The sequence below is a fragment of the Gopherus evgoodei genome, chromosome 10, assembly GCF_007399415.2.
Source record: "Gopherus evgoodei ecotype Sinaloan lineage chromosome 10, rGopEvg1_v1.p, whole genome shotgun sequence".
Lineage (NCBI taxonomy): Eukaryota > Metazoa > Chordata > Testudines > Testudinidae > Gopherus > Gopherus evgoodei.
Window position 1 is genome coordinate 39013267 of NC_044331.1, and position 20664 is coordinate 39033930.

At 44.8% G+C, this 20664-nt stretch overlaps 1 protein-coding gene across 4 annotated transcripts in view; it reads right to left on the reverse strand.

Moving 5' to 3' along the window:
- Positions 1-20664, reverse strand: part of C10H15orf39 (chromosome 10 C15orf39 homolog) — a 40424-nt gene that overhangs the window by 18137 nt on the left and 1623 nt on the right. For 3 of the 4 annotated variants that reach the window (XM_030577504.1, XM_030577505.1, XM_030577507.1), the window contains exon 2: positions 6045-9764. In XM_030577504.1, the coding sequence (XP_030433364.1) occupies positions 6045-9705 (3661 nt within the window). In that variant the 5' untranslated portion in view covers positions 9706-9764. The remainder of the gene's footprint in view (positions 1-6044; positions 9765-20664) is intronic. The other variant, XM_030577506.1, reaches the window with a different exon arrangement.

A 20664-nucleotide genomic window follows, 5' to 3' on the forward strand; every position in this document is an offset into this window, starting at 1 on the left:
AAAGAAATCAGGGTTTAATGCTTCAGGACAAGGAGAAAGGAAAGAACTTAATTTTGCAAAGGAAAGCCACAGGGTAACCCTAAAAGGCCCAAACCCCAAAGGTATTGAGCCAAAGGTGTGGCATAGCAAATATGATTGTAGATGGACACTTGCAATGGATTTGTTGTTATTGCTGATGGTAATGTTTGTAACTAATGTGTTGCTATTACCAAGAAATGTTCCTAATATTATGGAAAATCCCTTGAACATATTGAGAGTAATGCATAAAAACATATTTTATATTAAAAGGCCTTGCTATACTGATGTTTCACTATTAGTGCCTGTAAACAATATTGGAACTTTTCATGGGAGAAAAGACATTCCAAACCTGATGTGCTGTATGAAAAGGGAAACTGAGGCACACTACCAAATTGATTTTATGGCTAAATGCCAAGATTCCTGTACTATTAACAACATTAATATCTACCTTAACTTGATGTTAATTGGGTTCCAAACATTTGCCAAAGTTTGTATGGCTAAAGTAGCTATGTTCTTTAGCTCTTGGCAAGATCACATGAGACATACAGGAACCCTGCTGCAAGAGCAGATCCAATCCACTATTGTTCTAACCAAGTTTTACCTTAAGTTCATAAAAAAATTCAATCATGTTATTGAACATGAGTTGGGTAAACCATATCTGTTATATAGTGACAGGGCTTCTAACCCAGTACAAGCTGTAATGAGACAGAACCCAGGATGGGGAGCTTTTGGGATGCAGTCAGTGATGTTTATGTCATCCCTTCCTGCATCAATTTTGCGTTGGGGGTGTGACGTTATGAGTGTGATATAATATCTCATTGAATGACGACAGGGCCAGAAAGAGTTAATTAACTCACCTCACCAACTGACCTGACCCACGGGTGAACCTTAAGGACTGGTTAGGAAGATATGTAAATGAATAGAGCTTTGAAATGCAAGTCTGCATTGTTGGAGATCTCAAGGGTAGATGTTTGCTCAGGTCTTGTAATGTAAGCAAACAAGTCTTGTCTATTGCTATAGTTTTAATTCAAAGATCAAAAAAGGAATATTAACATTTATGATGATACTTGAGTGAAATAGTATTATTGTCTATGTGTCTCTTTGAAGGTTGTGGTAACCTGTATCTGAACTGTTTAATGAATAAATTACTCTGTGCTAATTGCCAGGATGTTTGGGAGAAGGAGTTAAGCCTATTGTTTTCTTAGGCCAAAAGGCTGCTGGAAATGTATAAGAAGCTTGGGACATGATCCTGCTTCATCTCAGATCTGCTTTGGGTTTCAAGAGGGGGAAACCTTAAGCCACAAGGATTGAGATCCCCAGTCACTGACTGGAGCCACCCTGAATATGTACATTGGACTGTAACCTATGGACTATTTCTAAAAGGACTTTTAGCAACTACAAGCACACCTCTGCTATGCATCTGAACCTCAAGAATTGAATTCAAGTCTATATGTATATTGATCTTTTAACCAACACTCTCTCTCTTTTTTAATAAATTTTAGCTTAGTTAACAAGAATTGGCTATAGCGTGTATTTTGGGTAAGATCTAAGTTATAATTGAACCTGGGTATGTGGCTAATCCTTTGGGATTGGAAGAACCTTTTCTTTTATATGATGAGATAAGATTTTCAGGAATCATTGTCATATGACAGGTATGTCTGGATGGAGGCCTACGGCTGGGTACTTTAAGGGAACTGCGTGGTTTGGACTTCTAAGTGACCAGTGAGATACTATAGAAGCTTTTCTATACTGGTTGGTAAATCTAAGTATTGAAATAACCACCAGTGTTTGGGGTTTGTCTGCCCCGTTTTGTTTGCCGTTCACCCTGATTGAGTAACCTCAGCTGGCTCCCACGGGCAGCACCGTCACAAAGTATTATTTGAAATCTAAACACACTGATCATTAATATCCTTGTGCAATGTGTAGTGTGTATTAAGGGTGAAATTATGACTCAGGTGTATGTAAACCAGTTTTGCCAGGAAGAGTTGGTAAACAGGTCTGCCCTAGACAAAAAGGAATGTCTTTTCCCCACCTGGGGATTACTTCTCAAGTACTTTGGAAGTCAATGAGAATGTATTTACATATCACAGAACCAAACTCATCAAGCTAACAAGAGGTGGAGGCAAACCTCACACTAACAGGTGAGGGAGAAGACAGCCTGGTGTCTACACCCAGCAGGAGACAGACACTGGGTCTGGGTTTTACTTTTCAAAGAATACACTGCAAAGCTTCTCTGGTCTATAAAGATGGGTCGGGGGGCACTGAACCTCTAGTGATAAGCAACTGAATCATCAATTGTTTACAATATTACTGTGTTATAACATATTGAGTGAGAACTTCTGAAAACTAAGGACACACGGTGATCAATATCATTATGAATTGTATGTATTAATCCTACATAGGGAATCATGGGTGTTCATGGATATTAGGCTGTACAGTCTGCCCAGACAGGAGGGAATGTCACGGCTATCTATGTGTCTCCAAAGAGATTAAGCAAGGTGTGACTAAAAACAATGGAAGCTCTATTTACATAGAAACTAGCCAGGGGGATGGGAAGATGGCAGGAAGGAAAAATAGGAGGAGGTCATCCTGCCCCTTGAAACAAAAAGGCATTGGAACATTGGAAGATATAAGCAAAGGCTTGAAGCCATCTTTGGCATCCATGGCTAGACAGGCACAAGGGAACAAAGCCCTCGCAAGCTGAGAAAGATGGGTCCTTCAACCAAAGGGACCGAATATAGGACAGAAACTTGCTTATGCAAAGATCTTTCACCTAAGATGACAAGGGACGCCAGAACCTTGTACTTTTGTGGAAGGTCCTGAGGGAAAGGCAGCCATGACTAGGAAAAAGAATAACTAGTGAGAGAAACCATCTTGAACAAAGCAGATAGATTAAGCAGTTAGATTAAGTTTAGACTTTTAGATGTGTGTTTTCACTTTTGTTTTACTTGTAACCTTTTCTAGCTTTATTCTTTTTACTTGGCATCACTTATGTCCTATTGTTAATAAAAAGATTTTATTCTTACCATAAACCAGCTCTGTGCTGTGTTTGAACAGAAGGGTGTACTTACCCCCAAGTTAAGTTAATAAGTTCCGATGTGTTTGTCTTTAGTGGAACAAATGAACCATATTATTCAGGAGAGGTCTGAACATTGCAGAGCACATGATTTTGGGCAAATTTGGGATTGGGAGTGTGTTGAGGTCATCTTGCTGGATGTAACCAAGGCTGGTGAAAACCAGAATGGGGCTTTAGACTGGCTGCTGAGGTCAGAGCTGCTGAACCAGGGCCATCTAAGCACAGAGACACTCAAGATGTAACCTACATGGTGGCAGGCTGGTTGTGAGTGGCCCAGGCTGGAAGCTACAGTAGCAAAACATTGTGAGGCACCGAGTGTTACAGGCCAAATGGTGATAACTCCTCACTGGTCTGGATTGCACTCCTGAGCCCTGACCAGACCATCATATACTGCAGTACAGGTGAGAGTTCATGGAGCTCTGTGACAAGGATCGGACAGCTGCAGGCTTGATATTTCTTTTGAGAGAGATTCTACTGTAAAGATCACTCCACCTCCCCATGAGGCATCTACCACACCCTTCATTTTCTACCATCCTGCCAATCCTATGACATTTTTGGCAGCAGAAGAGCTGTTCTCTTGAGGCATGTCACTGTGTCCAGAGAAACATCAGAAGGTAAGGCCAGGTGCTCGTAGGCCCTTCTGGCCAGGCTGTGTGTGCAGAATTCAACATGTTATACAAGGGACTAGTTTATCCATCAAACATACCCCTGCCTGCTCTGTCCCCTTTCTGCCTATGCCAGTCCCCTTTCTGTCTATGCCATACACGCTGGCCCCCTTTCATTCTCAGCTCCCTTCCCTCCCTTGCTAGCAGGGTACTGGGGCAGCTGGCTGCAACATCATCTTCCATGCAAGAACCAGCTGGGAAAACTGGCTGGCTGCCTTCAATTCCTTTGACACAACAGCCCCTGGGTGAGGTCAGGAGCAGAACTGGCAATGGAATCCCAACATGATGCATGACATTCTGAGCAGGCCTGAAGACAGACGTGAGGGGATGGCCACATTCACAAGCATCACAGGAGACACCCAACACTTGACCAACTGAGGTAAATCATTAGAGGGTGGGATAAGAATTTGGCCCACAGCCATTCCAGACCCATCCATCTCATTGAGTGGCAGCATGGCATGCCCAAAGCCTGTCACTAATGATAGCATGTGTCAACTGAAAGGAGAATCAGACCTCATTAATATCGTCCGGCCTCCTGAAATTGTAGTTTGGGACCCTCCACCCATTGAAATGCTAAAATAGGGGCATAGCTGGTCATGGCTGAATACTACCCAAAAGCCATGATTGCCTCCCACACAATTTAAATTTTAAAAGGTTTAAGAGGGAACTCTAAAAAACTTCCCATTTAGAGTTTTTTCAGCCTCATCCATGCTATGGTTGAAAGTGGGCTTAGATGGGGCCTTAAAGAAGAAGATAAAATAGATCAAAAGAACCGCTGAAAGTTCCTATCTGTCAATTTTTTGGTGGCTTAGAACCTTTAAGAAATTTTGTGTGTCAGTTTTCCAAGAGGACTCTGCACGGCCCTAACTCAATCTGGAGAACTTTTGGAAATCTCACCATATATCTTTTTCTACCTCATATTATTCCCTTTTCTATCTGTCCTCCTCTATCCCTTGCTCTCCTTTTCTTCCACTTATCTCTCATCTATCCTTCGCCTCTTCCTCTTCACTTATTGCTCTTTTCAATATGCTTGTAAACATGTTAATGCTTATTAACTCATGTCTCCAAAATGGACAAAACACAGGGAGTGGAAGAGGAAGTAAATGTCTCCCCCAGCCCCAACCCCTCCCCCTCCCCGTCAATTGCTGCCAGTGATTATCCAACTTCTGTTGTCTCCTTAAGGAACACAAAATGGCGTTAGACTAGCCACTCCGTGCTTCAGAGAGCACCCAGTAGCAGAGTGCAGTGCTCTGTCTCAGATGCATTGCACAGCCTATTGTATTCAATGGAATACTGCAACCCAGCAGCTCGGTACAGAACAATCATTTCCTGACATCACTCCAGGCAGTTATGAATTCCTGACATGAGTTTCACCCTTGCCAACAGGCTAGGCCACAGGAGTCTGGTGCCAAGAGGTTATGCAATGCACCCTTGCGTTAGCCTCTGGGAAGCCTTCTGGACCCAGAGAGTAGCTGGATCTTTACAGTAACATATACAGCTAGATACTTTGCAAGCCCACACAAGGAACACTTAATCACAGCTGCAAGTAATCCACTGTAGACCGAGGTGAAGGCTTTCAAGAGTGACTAATGATTCTGGGTGCCTTTTTCTTTTTGAGTACCCACACTGAGACCCAATTTTCAGAAACTGCCCTCAGTCTAAAAGTCAATTCCCCTTTATGGCATGCCAAGATAGGTACCACAAAATGGTGGCACACAAAGTCACTAGTCATTTTGGAAAGCCTGGGCGTAACAGAGCCACAACAACATTGAGGCCAGCTTCTATAAATAACCTTGTATCTCTCCCAGAAAGCTGCATTTCCTTATTTCTTCACCCACAGTTCCAACTTATCTCTGCATCAACAGACACTGGTCTCCATTCTAATCCACCTGCATCGGATGTGTTGGCCAAGTGGGAGATTTTACAATTCAGGAACTGTGAGACTGTAACATAATGCATTCCCCCAGGAAATGATCATACACCGGCTGGTGACCCAACACCACTGGATGAGTCAGATGGAGGGGGAGGCAGGCTGCTTGGAAAGGAGGGTACGTCAATTGACCTTGGTGGGCTAGTTAGCAGTGATGGGAAGGGGAATGCAGGAGAGAGACAGGATCAATGTTCTTTTGAGTACATTAGACTTTCAGCTACACAATAAAATGCCCATTACTGGACATGTACAGCTGACCCTTCTCTTGGAGAGCTACTAACATATGGAAAATGTCCCACTGACAGAACAATCTAAGGGGTGGGAAAGGGCTTACTGGAGATTTAGCACCACTTACCAAGATAGTGCTTGACACAGTCATGCCAGTGGAGATTCAGAAGGTCTGGGTAGATGTCAGGCAGCTGTTTCAGGGCGAGCAGCTTCAGCATCCTGGAAGTACAACATTTAAGCTCTAAGTCCCTCAAAAGCTTCTCCTCAGACAGGGTGGTTGGGCGCAGCTCCACCTTGTGCTCCTGCAGCACATGGTCCACAGATGCTCCAGAAAGCTTGGGGAACAGTTTCTCCTTCACCACATGAATGGGAATGAAGATGGCACCTGCTCGAACCACATGTGGGAAGGGACACTTGCGAGTGAACATGAAGGTCTCCAACTGAGACAGCAGCTTGCTGAGGAGCATGCTGATATCCTGGAAACCCAGCCAGATCTCCTTGCCTTTGGAGGCTTTCTGAGCTTCCAGGATCCGGGAACCATTCTTGGGTTTGAGGGGAGATTTTGAGCTATCTTTCTGCTCTCCATCCAGCTCCACCCTCCTCAGCCACTGCTTGAGGAGCTCCGGAGATGTTCCGGACACAAAATATGAAATCCTGTTGCAGAGAGATATGTGCAATGCAGTGAAATATTGGCTGGATGAAGTCTGCTGGACAGGGGGTTCACAGTTGCTGGGCAGCGAGACGTTGGCCTCACCCAGTGCCGGGGAGGCCTCTGGGGCACTGGGGGACAGAGACTTTGAAATGTCGGGAAGTTTCAGATAAAGGCATGTCATCTGCAAGGGCTGGATGTTGGCCTGGGTGGCTGCTGGGAGGCCCTGCATCGCTGCTGGGGGGCTGTTGGCTTGGACGGGTGCTGGAGGGCCGTGTGTCACTGCCAGGGGGATGTTGGCTTGGATGGGTGCTGGGGAACTGTTGGCCTGGGTGGCTGCAAGGGGACCCTGTGTCACTGTCGGGGGGATGTTGGCCTGGGCAGCTGCCGGAGGAACCTGTGCGGGTGCCAGGGGACTATTGGCCTGGGAAGCTGCCGGAGGAACCTGTGCGGGTGCCAGGGGACTATTGGCCTGGGAAGCTGCCGGGGGGCCGTGCGTGGCTGCCGGTGGGCTGTTGGCCTGGGCAGCTGCCGGGGAGCTTTTGGCCTGTATTGGGGGCACCGCTCGTGTTGGGATAGATTTAGAGATTTTGTATTTTTTGAACATGAAGGCTGTCGAGCTCTGGAAGTTGCTCTTGTCCCCGGAGCTATTTTCCACTGACAAAGGCAAGGCCTGGGTCTTGGAACTCTCGAACACCCTCTTCTTTTTGAGTGGTCCCTCTTTCGCCTCCTCCTCACCACATTCTCCTTTAGGAGTCACCTCGGTCTGTCCAGCTGGGCTCAGAGGATCATTGGCCTTCACTAGCTCTTTTTTCAAGCTAAGGTCTAGCACTACATCATCTTGCGCAAGTTCCCTGTTCCCAGTGGCAGCTGGAGCGCTGCTGCTGCTGCTGCTGCTGCTCTGTGGCTCACTTCTTGCTGGCAGGCTGCGTGGCAGAATCTTTGGCTTATAGATCTCACAAGTCCTGCTGTTACAGCTTCCATCCTGCTGTATCGCACTGAGGTTTTCACCCATCCCCATCTCTGCTTTTAGGGCCTCAGTTGCTTCTTTCCCAAGAGGCTTTTCTAATGAATCCTTGGCAGAAGGTGGCTCTGAGACAGCCTTACAGTCTCCACTTGCCAGGCTGTTTTGGAAGGGAGACTCTTCCTCTTGGTGATCTTTTGAGAAGGGAATCTCTGCTGATCCTTTGGACCCTTCTATGTAGTCCCGGTAAGGTGCCAGGCTAAAGACATTGTTGATAACTGGCATAGGTGGGGAGGAGGGAGGAGAACCTGCATCTCTCAGACTTTTCAGTCCCTCCTCAGAAGAAGTTATCTGGGGTGAGGAAACAAGCCTGCCTTTGACATTGGGGGCTTCTCCTTTTTTGTCGTGGTGGTATGGAACTGGACTATCAGTAATGACAATGGGAGCTCCTAACTGAGCTTCATGAATCCCTGCGTTTCTGTGCATAGGCTCTTTCATGGATAAGCTGGACCTTCTTTCCGAGTGGGATTGTTCCTTTCCATGCAGGCTGGGTTGTTCTATCTGACACAGGCCTGACCCATAGCCTGGCTCTCCTTTAGGTAGTGCTTCAGTGAGCCTTTTGGAGCTGTTGGGTAGCCTATCTAGAGCACCAATCAGTTGGAAAGCACCATGCTGGTTAGCAACCTCTTTGCTTCTGGGATTCTCCCTCATTGACTGAGTCTCATGAGAAGTAGCTACTCTGCTATCAATGTGCCCATCATGACCCGCATCTGTATTGGCTAAGGAGGCATTGTACAAAGCTATGTCAGAAGGTGCAAAAACAAAACTGGGGTTCTGCTGCGGATAGTCCACTTTGCAGCTAGAATTCTGCTGCAGCTCTGGTTCGCTAGAAGAAACTCCAGGCTTCAAAGCTGGAGAGGCCACTGGAATTAGACCAGCTGGGCTATACAAATAGCTCTCCAGAGGGCTAGCGTAATAGCCTCTCGGGGAATGATGCCTCAGGTAAGTGCTAGAAAAGGGCCGAGGTTCCCCGCTTCCTGGAAAGTTAGTTCTTTTGTAGTCACCTGCAGTTGGCAAGGTCGACAGAGTGCCATTCTGTTCCTCAGCATGAGGTGCCTCAGGATAAAGAAACGTTTGCTTGTGTGAGGTCAGTGGGTAGTGAGACACTGAGTAGCAAGCTGGAGATCTATCCCGATAGGCTGCTGTTTGGGAACGGGCTAGTGGGCTGGCAGCGGCAGGCTGTAGCTTGGACCATGTATGCTGGGATAAGCTGCTGCCATGTACATCTTTGACCCTTTTCTGGTTGTTGTACACAGCTGGGTAGTTTGCTTCAAGAAAGGAGGTGCTTTGATGTACTCTGTATTTCTCAAACGCTGCATGGTAAGGTGGAAAGCCTACAGAGGCTGCTACCATCTCTTTAGTAGGAATCCCTGTGCCTTGGTGTAACTGCAGGAAGCTGGGATCAGGATGATGGGCTCTCTTGGGTAAAGCAGTCCCACAAGACTGGTCTTTTGCATGGACATAGTACCCTGAGGGTACTGGGGTTGGTACAGTCCATTCCACTTCCGACGGCCTCTTCTGCATACTCTCCATCTGAGTTTGTAAGGACATAGAAGCCCTGGGGTCCACATAGCAAACAGGGCTTCTATAAACTGGCTTGGGCACTGCCAAGGTAGCATACCCTGTAGATGCTTGAGCAACTGTTTTGTTTAGAAGCCCAGATTTTTGCACTGGGAAAGCATGGCCCTGTGCCTGCTGCATATGATTTGCCCACTTCTCCTGAACAACTGAGTGGTCTCGGACCATGCTGTCCTTCCCTTTGTCAGCACCAGAGCTCCGGAGTCTTACCGCCAGGCTCTCAGCTTCTCGTCCATACAGCAGGCAGTTCATCAGCGCACCATCTGTCCTCATGTGTTGGCTGGCAGCATTACCTGGATATTGCATGTAAGATGCAGCTGGACTCCAGTGGGTCAGAGACTCGATCCCATTGGGGCTTTGCAGCGGATAAGCAAAGTAGGTTCCCTTGTAGCTAAAATGGTTTTCAGAGCCATGACTAGGCAAGGGGCTTGATTTACAGAAGCCCGTGGGGAGGACACAATTTGGCTCTGTCTCCAGCCGAGGTAACTTGTTGTAGGCCACAGAGTCCAGGTCCTCTAAGTGTCGTTTCCCAGCCATTATAAGTCACTCTCCACCTCGTGTCCTGGCTGCACAATAGGGGATTCACTCTGACTTGCCTGAAAGAGAAGAAAAAGGAAAACAGTGATTTTAGCAAAAGTGGCCAAAACCAAGTCACACAGAAACTTGCCACGCAAAATGTCCTGCCATGTGATTTTTCACTGATAACAACTGGGGAGAACCAGGGGTGTAAAATTAAGACAGCAGGCTAGTTTCATAACACACACAATGCATCTGCCAACACTGTGGCACGATACTAAGCAAAGATGCATTGAAGAGGTCTTCCCAAATGGAGACGTTTGAGCATGAAATTGGGGGCAGTGAGACTTGTGCTGCTTGTGGCATTATTTTGGTGATAATTAAACTGAACTCCTTTGTGTGTATAACTATCGGTACTGCGAGGGCAATGCAGCATAATCCCATGATTTCAAATTCAATGGATGTTACTTTTGATTGGTCAGTTTTTGCTCATTGGCTGGAGGAATTGCTATACCTCATTTTACATTTTTTTGGTAGGCAATAGCTTTGTTATTAAGTCACATATAATGCTCAAAATTTTTATGGCAGTCCAATGCAAATGATACACAATAAATCAAAAGTCTTCACAAGTAGGTTTGAGCATTGGCCTGCTAAACCCAGGGCTGTGAATTCAATCCCTGAGGGGGTCATTTAGGGAACTGGGTTTAAAAAAAAAAAAAAAAAGTCTGGGAATTGGTCCTGCTTTGAGCAGGGGGTTGGACTAGATGACCTCCTGAGGTCCCTTCCAACCCTGATATTCTATGATTCTGTGTAGTAACCTTATAGAATCTTTATCTGGAAAGATGATTTTGCTGTCAGTATGGAAGCCACAGATCTTGTAATATAGGCCTTGGCTAAATGCCAATCAAATTTTTCATGCCTACATGGTATTGCCAATCCCAATCATTCAAAAATCATGGTCTAGACAGGCCTCACAAAATACTGAGATTTGTAGAAAATACATTTTAAGTTTGTCTTCTACTTTGCAAACCTTTAAAGGTCACTTTTTTCATGCTTTTCTCTGCAACCATGAGGACTATTGACTGTTTAAATGAAAGCTGAGATTTTCATGTAATCCCATGATTCCAAAAACTGGGGTTTTATGAGCAAACACCAAATATGTAAAACCTTGGATAAACTTGTGAGGCTTGGCAGTGTTAGGGGTTTTAATAGCCACTATAGTTCTTTTATATGTTAACTACAATCCTTTTTATGTTGTGCATTTGTATAATTTAGTCTCTGTATCTATTCAACTGAAGAGTTCTCTGTACTTAACTTGAACCTCATTGACAAAATGAAGGAAAAGGCATGTACTCATAAGGAAATGTGTATGGACCTTTGAACTCCCTTGCGCTAGTCTAGATGTCCAGGAAGGAACCCCTGGCACTAACTAAGGATGCCTCATACTACAAAAGTGTGCTATAACGAACATAAATTTAAGCATCCATCATCAATTACCTTGCTAAGGCCCTACTTGAATTGTGGGATGATTGTCAAATAATTGCAGCTGAGTTGCAGACCAGACACGCGGGACGGGGGCGCGCAGTGGAAGGAAATCACAGAAAAGTAATAATGGATCTTTATTAATTGCAGTGATTTGGAAAAGCCAGAGTAGACCTATTTGCTTAAGAAAAAATTGCTGGAACAATATAAAACACTCAAGTATTATGTTACACCTGGATGGTGGGGGGGTGGGGAGGGGGAAAGAGGGGCGTTTGTTTTTGAATAACCTAACATTTTGCTGCAACTGACAGCCTGAGCCCCAGCCACTATCAGCTTGCATAAATTGATTCTACTGTACTGGGGGAGGGAAGGGGGATTTGCAAACCTCAAAGTGTATGCAAAATTGTAGACTGTGCAAAGTAAGCTAATTAAAACCAAAATTGTGGTGGAAGCCTAATATTGTGGGAGCCACAATATCACAAATTAAGTAGGGCCTTACTTATAATACAATTAAAATTCTGTGATTGATAAAATGTATTTGTTATTGCAGATGTTTTCTGTGATTGATGAAAACATTACCCATGGAAAGATGTTTTTAAACTCATTAAAAATTGCTTGTTTCCACAGCTGTTAATAATAAAAACTGGATTAGAAAGTCCTTTCGCTTATCAATCATATAAACTGAGATACCATAAAAAAAATATCCATCAAGTACTGAGGTAAATTGAGATACTGAAGAGAGAAGAAACACTAGGATACATTATGGGAAAGTAGCTTTTCTCTCCTCAAAGGAATTTTCTTTGTCCTAAACAAATATATAAAGAATGAATTTGGGAAAGTTAGTTGGAAGCAAAGTGAGTTACAAACTTCTCCGCTTTCACATTGGTAATGTATGTCTTTCCATCTGTAGTCTGCATAGTGCGTATTCAGTACCGATCAACTGTATTAAATAAAAATTGACCTGAGTTAAGGTATTTGCTATCACTCCTTATAAATCCAAACACGCAATAGCAGCGTGCGATGGTTCAGCCATGATTCAATCTAACGTTTGGGAGGAGGAGTGTAAACAGTTGAGCCATTTCTTTTAAATGATTTAAAATGTTTTCTCAGAAGTATTTCTAGGCCAATCTTTTTTAATCCTCCAAACATTTTGGGGAATTTATATTATGCAACTGTATTGTCTTTGTACACTTGCATATATTACTCTTGGAATTCAATTAAGTGTAGCATAGGTAATTGGGTTAATTAACCTTAAAGTTTACCATACTCATTTTAAACCAAATGTTATAAACCAGATATTCTTTAATATGACCAGTCTCAATTTCTTATTTTGAGCTAGTGCCTGAGATGTTGGCAATGTTATTGTGCTATCACGGTTTACTGGCTGAGAACAAACCGAGACCCTACACTCAGTTAAGGCTTTGTCTACAGTAGACAATTTTGTCGGCAAAAGGCAGCTTTTGTCAATAAAACAGCGGAGGTGTGCAAGCTACAATGCTCTTCCTGCCAACAAAAATGCTCCTGTTTTGCCACCAAAAAAAAACCACCTTGACAAGAGGCATAGAGCTTTTTGCAGCAAAATTAGATCAACAAAGCGTCAGTGTAGACCAGTGCCTCACAAACTTTTGCACTGGTGACCCCTTTCACACTGCAAGCCTGAGTCAACCCCCCTTATAAATTAAAAACACTTTTTTATATATTTAACACCATTATAAATGCTGGAGGCAAAGTGGGGTTTGGGGTGGAGGTTGACAGCTCACGACCCCCTGTGTAATCACCTCTTGACCCCCTGAGGGGTCCCAACCCACAGTCTGAGAACCTGTGGTGTAGATGCTGCGTTCTTTATGTCACCATAACTGGCCTCCAGGTATGCCACAATGTCCATCGTGACTGCTCTGCTCACTGTTTTGAACTCCATTGCCTTGAATCCATCTACACAAGCATGTGCTCCTCCCCTTTCAAAGCCCCAAGAAGTTTTGAAACTGCTCCACATGGAGAGTTTATATAGCTGCTGCCCAGCTGGGCATGCCAGCAGCAAACATACTCCTGCCTGGACTACAGGGGAGGAGACAGATCTCCCACAACCTCCTCTCGCCATAGACCCGGGAGAACTCAGAGGGAATCAAATTAAACACAGAATCCTGCTCTCTCTGGCCCTAGGACCACAGCGGCAGGCAGGCAGGGCAGGCTGCTGCTGGGAAGGGTGGGAAGAGACTCCTGCTGTGCAGAGCCAGGGAGTGAGGCAGAGGCTGATGTTGGGGTGTCCCCCTCCACCCACCCGTGTACTGGTCTCAGCTGAGATGGGGAGCTGGAGGACACCAGCTGTCTGTGCACCAGCTTCTGCCTCAGATTGGTTGCTTCTTGGTGACTGTCTCAACTTGAAGAGACAGTGTCCTGACACACACACACACACTCTCCTCCCAACACACACTGTCTGTCACTCACTCTGCCCCCATTTTCCTCCCCACCCCCCATATATCTGTGGACTTCTTGTGTTAGTGTTCAGCAATGTCAGTTCATGCCTTTCATATGGCTCAATGTATTCATTTGTTACAATGGGTTATCATTCCAGCAGAGGGAGCTATACGACCATCATAGCAATGGCTGCAGGACATCTGGAAATGCCACTTAATGTCAAGACCATACTGATGAATTTCTTTCCTTTTATTATCTGGGGCTGAGTTTTTTTCTTGGCAAGATCTAGAGCTCACAGAACGTGACTGGGAGGGAAACATGGAGGAAATAGAAAGCGGGGATGAAATAAAGGTCTTGTCTACACAGGAGAAATTGACCAGCATAGCTATTCTGGCATAATTCCCCCCTCTGGACATGATATTCCAGAACTAAAAAAAGGGAATTTATTCCAAATAATCTGCTTTATGAGTGGAGTACTTATTCCAAAATAAACTCACTTTTACTTCAGACTAGAGCATCCACACAGGGAGCTATTGCACATGATCACTATTCCTCCTCCCCCTGCCATACCCATCCTGGAGCAGGACACAAATCCACAGGATTTAAAAGTAAAAGAGTTTGGGGAGGGGGGGAAGAGATGGAAGAGGAAGAGAGAGGGTGAGTAAATCTCTCTCTCTCATAGTAAAGGCAGCAGGAACTGCCACAGCATGAGCATGGGCTTTACAGTTTGGTTTCTTCCTTTCACTAGGAAGCTGTGTGCAGCACCCGCTTCCTCAGGAGAATAATAGGCGATTGTTAGTCTGAGGCCGGACCCACACATCTGTATCAGATTATGAACTCCCTTTGTGTGCTCTATGCCCCAGGCAGCCAATTGTACTGAGTTCCAGAATGCCGCACTGCCCAGGAAAGATGCTTGACACCTCATGGAGGGCTATCACTGAGAAGCCATCACAGAGCCACTGACTTTGATTGGCTGAATGGCTGGCCCACCGCCAAGGGAACAATGGATTTTCTGCACAGGGGCCCACAGGTGGAGAGAGAGTGGAGAAAAAGGCAGCTAGAGTTTTCCATCTGAGCATGTGGCAAAGGGACAGAGACTTTATTTGGGAGCAAGTCTCTGCTCTGAGCACAGGGAGCCACATGGGAGCAGGACAGGCAGGAGAGACTCTCTAGGGTTGCCAGGTATCTAGTTTTCAACTGGAAAGTCTGGTCGAAAAGGGGACCTGTCAGATGTACTGACTGGACACCAAGAGTCCAGTTACTACAGGTGGGGGGAGGCACCAGGTCATCAACCCGTACCAGACTCTGCTCAGCCAGGGCTGCCTCCTACCTGCATCTCATGGCCAGGCAGACAGCAGGCTCCACATCAGGCTGCAGCTCCTGTCCCAGCCCTGGAGCAGAGGAAGCCCAGCTGGGACGATGAGGGAGAGTAATGAGCCTTGAGCGAGGGGGAAAGAGGTGGAGCAGGGGTGAGGCCTGTTTTCAGCAAATAGAAAGTTGGCAACCCTAGACTCTGCCCAGCCTGAGACACGGACAAACCTGAGAGTCACAGAAGGGGAGAGATCAGACATGAGGAGGGGGCAGCTCAGGAGCTTTGTTCTTTTCAGAGGTCTGTAGCTTTTGAGTGCTTTTACAGGCAAGAAGATTGTGGCTAAGAAATTCCATTGCTACACCTACGTTCCCTGCCACATTATCTCTGAAGGATCGGACGAGAAGCCCAGAGAGCCCACAGCCTAGCTGAAACTCTGTGGGACACTTAGGAGGTCTCAGACACTGGTTTTGGAGTCGCCCACCCTACCTCCTAAGGAGGCAGACGGGGGGCTGAACCCAGGAGTGCGCATTATAGGCCCAGAGCTACAAACAGTGACAGGACTCTGCCCAGACCCACCTGGCTTAGAAGCACTTGAGATCCAGCGATGGGCCCACTCACAACTGACTGGTGACCATCTAGAGAAGTACCAGGCCAGCCTGCAACACCCAGATTACAGTCACCTCAGTCCTCCCAGAGAGGCCAGGCTGGCATTTACATGGCACTGCAGCAAGAAGACTCATGCACCTGCCCTTATGTAGTTCCCGAGTATAGTAACATGGAGTGACTCTGACAGCAGAGTCACATGAGCGTCTCCTCACTCTTCCTGTTTCTGACAGGTTTGTTTACCTCACCTTTCCCCTCTGTTACAGAGGTGCTCTCACAGGAAGCTGGTACTTGGGAATTGGGTGAGAATGTGATCAGGAGGCTCCTTGGCAATTTACCTTTAACCTCCTTTAATTAAAAAAAAGAAAAAACAAAAACAACAAAAAACCCACCACCTTAATGATGCTGGCTGTTTACAGTGCTAAAGTCCTCAACGAAAGAATACTCAAGTGCCAGATGACCTGTGATACCTTCCACACCCCCAGTCCCGGAAGTCTTCTACTGCCCCTGAGAGAGGAGGCACTGATAAAGTCAGATGTCAGTTAGATAACATGTTGCCGCTGCAAGGTCTTTACAAACACCAATTCAGCTTCACAACACCCTTGTTATCAGACCTTGTGTGCCGATGGAGAAACTGAGTCATTGAGAAATAGGAAGTGAGTGGCCTAAAGTCACAATGCAGTTACTAGGCAGAGCTGGGATCAGAACCAAGTGATGCCTCCTAACCACTAGACACTACTACTTCATGGATTAGCAAGATGAACAATAAGCAGGTCTGACAGGAGACAGCAGCTTTTCTGACTTTGCGAATATTGGATACCATCTTGTTGCCCAAGTGTGGTTAAGAGATTCAAATTTCAAAATGCAGACCCCCCCCCGATATGAATGTACTCAGTTGGAGTATCAGAGTTCTGGAAGAGGAGTTTGTGTTGAAATCCATCTATAGTGACCACTCAGGAGCAAATTCTGTAGCTGAGGTTGTAGAGAGATTCCATTTATCTTTCCTTCCTGTTTTCACATAGTCATGATGCATCATCTGGAAATTTGAGGTGAAGAACAGAGTGCGGATCCTAAGATTTTGAGGTGTTCCTGTGGGTTTTTCCTACAACTCTGTTTTCTGGAAATTCCAAACTTTTTAAATTAAAATTATGCAACCAAGCAGTAAACACAATTCAACTGTGTGACCATCACGCCATCTTCAAACCACACAGAAGCTAATTTCTTGGCACAATAAGATCCTGACAACACTTTTGTAATTTTAGCAGGCAGGGCCCAACTCACATATGTAATCCTCACAATGAAGACAGCTGGCTGCTGTGGTTAACCCAGCCTTGCAGAAAACTATAACAGAAGGGAAAACAAACCCTTTTCCACCTCCCGTTCTCCTTGATGGACGTATTAATGTCAAAACCTAAGCTATTCTAATGCTAAATACTATTTTTGAAGTGATCAGACTAAGCACAACAAATTTCTTTAACCAAAAAACCAAACCCCAACCCCACAATAAATTAAGTGCAAAATACAACATTACTGCAATAGTTAAGTTTATTAATTTAAATGCACAAAGGACTTTTTCCTCTCCCCAATTCCTAATGAGTTTGTGTTCCAGCATACAGGGTTTTTTTGGTAGACTGAATCACAGTATTTCAATTTGATTATATTTACTTTACGGCTGCTGCAAACTTGGTAGTTGTTAACAGGCACTGAACTACCAGTGTCTAACTCATTATGAGGAGACACTTTGAAACAATATTCTTGAAGCTTGAACTGAGAGATGTTTCTCCCTCCCCCTCTCCCGAGGAGGGTTAAAAGGACTAGAGGGAAAAGGCTAGGTTTTCTAGTCCCATCATTCCTGCCATCCCATGCCACTCAGTGTATTGACACTCTGGGCCAGATTCATTAATAGCATTGTGGGTAAATATTTTTCACTTAAGAACAAATCCCATATAAACAGCCCATTTGATATTTAATCTTTGCTTGAACTTTGTAATCTATTGCTAAGGCTATTTGTCAATTTCCATTATTAATAAAGCACTCCAGGATGAAAAAACTGAGTAAGTGCTAGGTGTTGCTAAAAGCATTTTGCGTGCACAATAAGTAATATATGAACACACTGCTATTTGAGGTAGGGTGCGGGGGAGAAACCTTTTTTCTTTTCCTTGTACATAGTTCAGCTGCCTCCACTGGGACTATAGCGTTAGGCCCAGATCCTGCCTTACACATACAAGTAGTGGATGGAACTACTTAAATGAGAAAGGTTTATAAACTTGTGGTCTTAAGAGTTACATGACTGATAAGCACCTGGCACAGATAAAGCTACAAAAACAAAAGCTATTGTCTCATCGTACCATCCTTTGCGTGTAGGAAGCGGAGGCAAGGGAAATGCCTGAATGAATTTCAAACACGTGCAGAGTCCTTTCTGAGCGATTTTGAAACCTCTCACAAATAATGACTGGGGGAAAGAGGTGGGTGGATTAAATAGATTTATTCTTGTTTTCAGATGGGTTTTTCCCAGAAGCTGGGGGGGGGGCGGGGGAATGAGATGAAAAGAAATGCTCTTTTTTATACTGGGGAAATGTGAACAAAATCATATTTATTACAAGAACTGATTGGTCACAATCTGCTTTATCTGGCACATTTCTGAGATTTTTAAAGGGTACGGGTGAGGATCCCACCTCACCGCGTTCTCCCAAAATGAGAGGAATTCAATGAAACCATCCAGGACATGTCTATCAGGGCTTCCATCCCCAGCCACAGAGCCTGCTCAGGAGGTTTCATAAATTTGTTTTTGTTTTGACAACTCAGAACAAGTACAACTGTGTCTATCATTTCAGCCCTCAGGGGCCAAGCCATCACGTGGCCGCTACACCACACAGTACAGCTGCCCTGCCTTTCCTCCACATGATTAGATGCCCAACAACTCAGGAACAATATAGCAACAATGAGAAGTGTAAGTCTCTCAGTTCAGCCACTCTCCTACCCCCATGTGGTATGAGGAGGTAATCACCAACTCTCAGCCAATCCAAAAGAGACAGGTAGCAACAAGCCAAGAGATCTCTAGCCATTTTTTTAAACTCCCATCCATGCGCCAGTTGTCTAGATCTAAGGGCAGGAGTCCTATAGTCATATCACACTTATGCTCCTCTAGCAGCCCCATGAAGCAGCTGCTCTCACTCTATAGTGTACAGGGGTATCAGTAGCTGGCCAGGGGATTAGGTGAATCATAATTACATTCTCATTCCTCATCTCTCACCATCCATTAAAAGAGATTTATTCAGTCCCTCCCAGCCAGGTCCTCCTCAGTTCTAGATTCCTTATAAGCAGCTTTGCCATCTACTGCAGAACCTCCTTTGAAGCTCCATCTGTGATGCTGGGTCCCATGAAGCACATGGGAAAAGACACAAGAGATTCTGGGGCAGGGACAAGGCATGGATGGCAAGATAGAGGAAGGGGTAGCAAAGCTGCTTTTAATGCATGCAAATGGCACTGGACTGGCAGCTGAGACAACTCTACAGTCCACATCAGTGACTAGATGATAAGAGCTTTAGCCAACACCACAGGCCAGATTTGAACTGGCAGCCTAAATTGATCCTATTGCCAGGTCCTGGATCCCTTTATAACCTGCAAATACATATTTTATAAGACAATGGGCACTGTTTTGAATAACACTGGTGGCAGCTATCATGTGAAAACAAAACTGACACCATATGAAACAAGCAGCCTGCGAAGGCGGAGTCAGATTTTTCAGTCTTAAAGTGTTTTAAAATGTTGCCCACAAGCTACTGAAATTCTCTCTACAATTATGAGAGTTTCTGCCCAGTTGCAATGCTGATTTCATGATCTCAGAGACCCTGGGCCCCAACAAAGGAGATTGGCTTCCAGTAACCTCTCCAGCAGCCTTTGACTTAGGGTTCAAGCCAGCACTGAGGTCAGTGGCAGGATCAAGTATGGAAGATGTCACAGTTCAAGCCCTTACTCACATTGCACAGCTTATTCTCCTGAAGAAGCCCCTCACTATTGGATCTTTCAAATGGGGAGGGAGAGTAAAGCCAAGTTTTCCCTTTACACAGCTTCTTAAACATCAACTCAAGACAAGTGAATTTGGTACTCACTCACTCCCACCCCTACCTGCAGGTGTGCATCATTTTTATTGCAAATAGGAGAATTATTTCTAAGAGCACTTGAAGAGTACCATAAGTGGGGAAGAATGCTCTATGCCTGGGTATAGAGCTGGTCCAATAAGGCAGGAGAACAATCAAGTGTACTCTGTATCCAAAAAGAGATAGTACTATCTGAATGCTTGTAGCAAATAAGCTATAAAGATAGGGGATTTGTTTGCAGGTGCTCTCCTATGCACAGATCTGGTTCAAACATACCAGTTTAATTTAAGATATAACAAGCCGAGACGTACACATTTTAGAGCTGGTGGCTGCTTACAGGCTGACACAAACACAAATCACTAAATATTTTAAGTCTAACTATACTTGCTCTAACGATCCATTAAAGAATTAAGAAAAGCTGTAGCTGAAACATAACCAAAAGTTCATGCATGTGTGCATGTACTATTATCAAATGCTGTTTATTCAATACACACATTCACACAAATGGCATTTCCTAGGTTCTGCCCACTGAGCCCCTTTGTTGATGCAAGTACTATAGTTACCATAAAAATAAACCTTATAGTACTTACTTAGATCTGTTCATCAATGCCTGTTGATTTAAATGAGAGTTGAATACAATCGCTGAAAACAGCATTTGGCCCAGCATATACATTGTACATAAACCACAGGAACCTAAACTCTCCACAAACGGGTAAGAAGCTGTAACTGAAGCCTGAAGAGCTCATTATTCTCCTAATCATACAACAACAAACAGATGATCTGTGGTAATTAATAAAAACCCAGTACAGTCAAGGGGGGAGGGGCTTGGGGAAAACTCACTATATTATAAAATATATAACCCTTCTGTCAGAGGGGCAGATTATAACCAGCCCTTTTTACAAAAGATTATATTGCCAGTTGCTGAAAGTTATTCTCATGGCCACAGGCCAGGCTCCAGTCCAGTCATTTTATCAGTTAAGGAGTGATAAAATTGAAGGGAAATGAGAAACAATAAATACCACTAGTGAATCGGGTTTAAACAGATTATAGAAGAATCTAGACACCGAA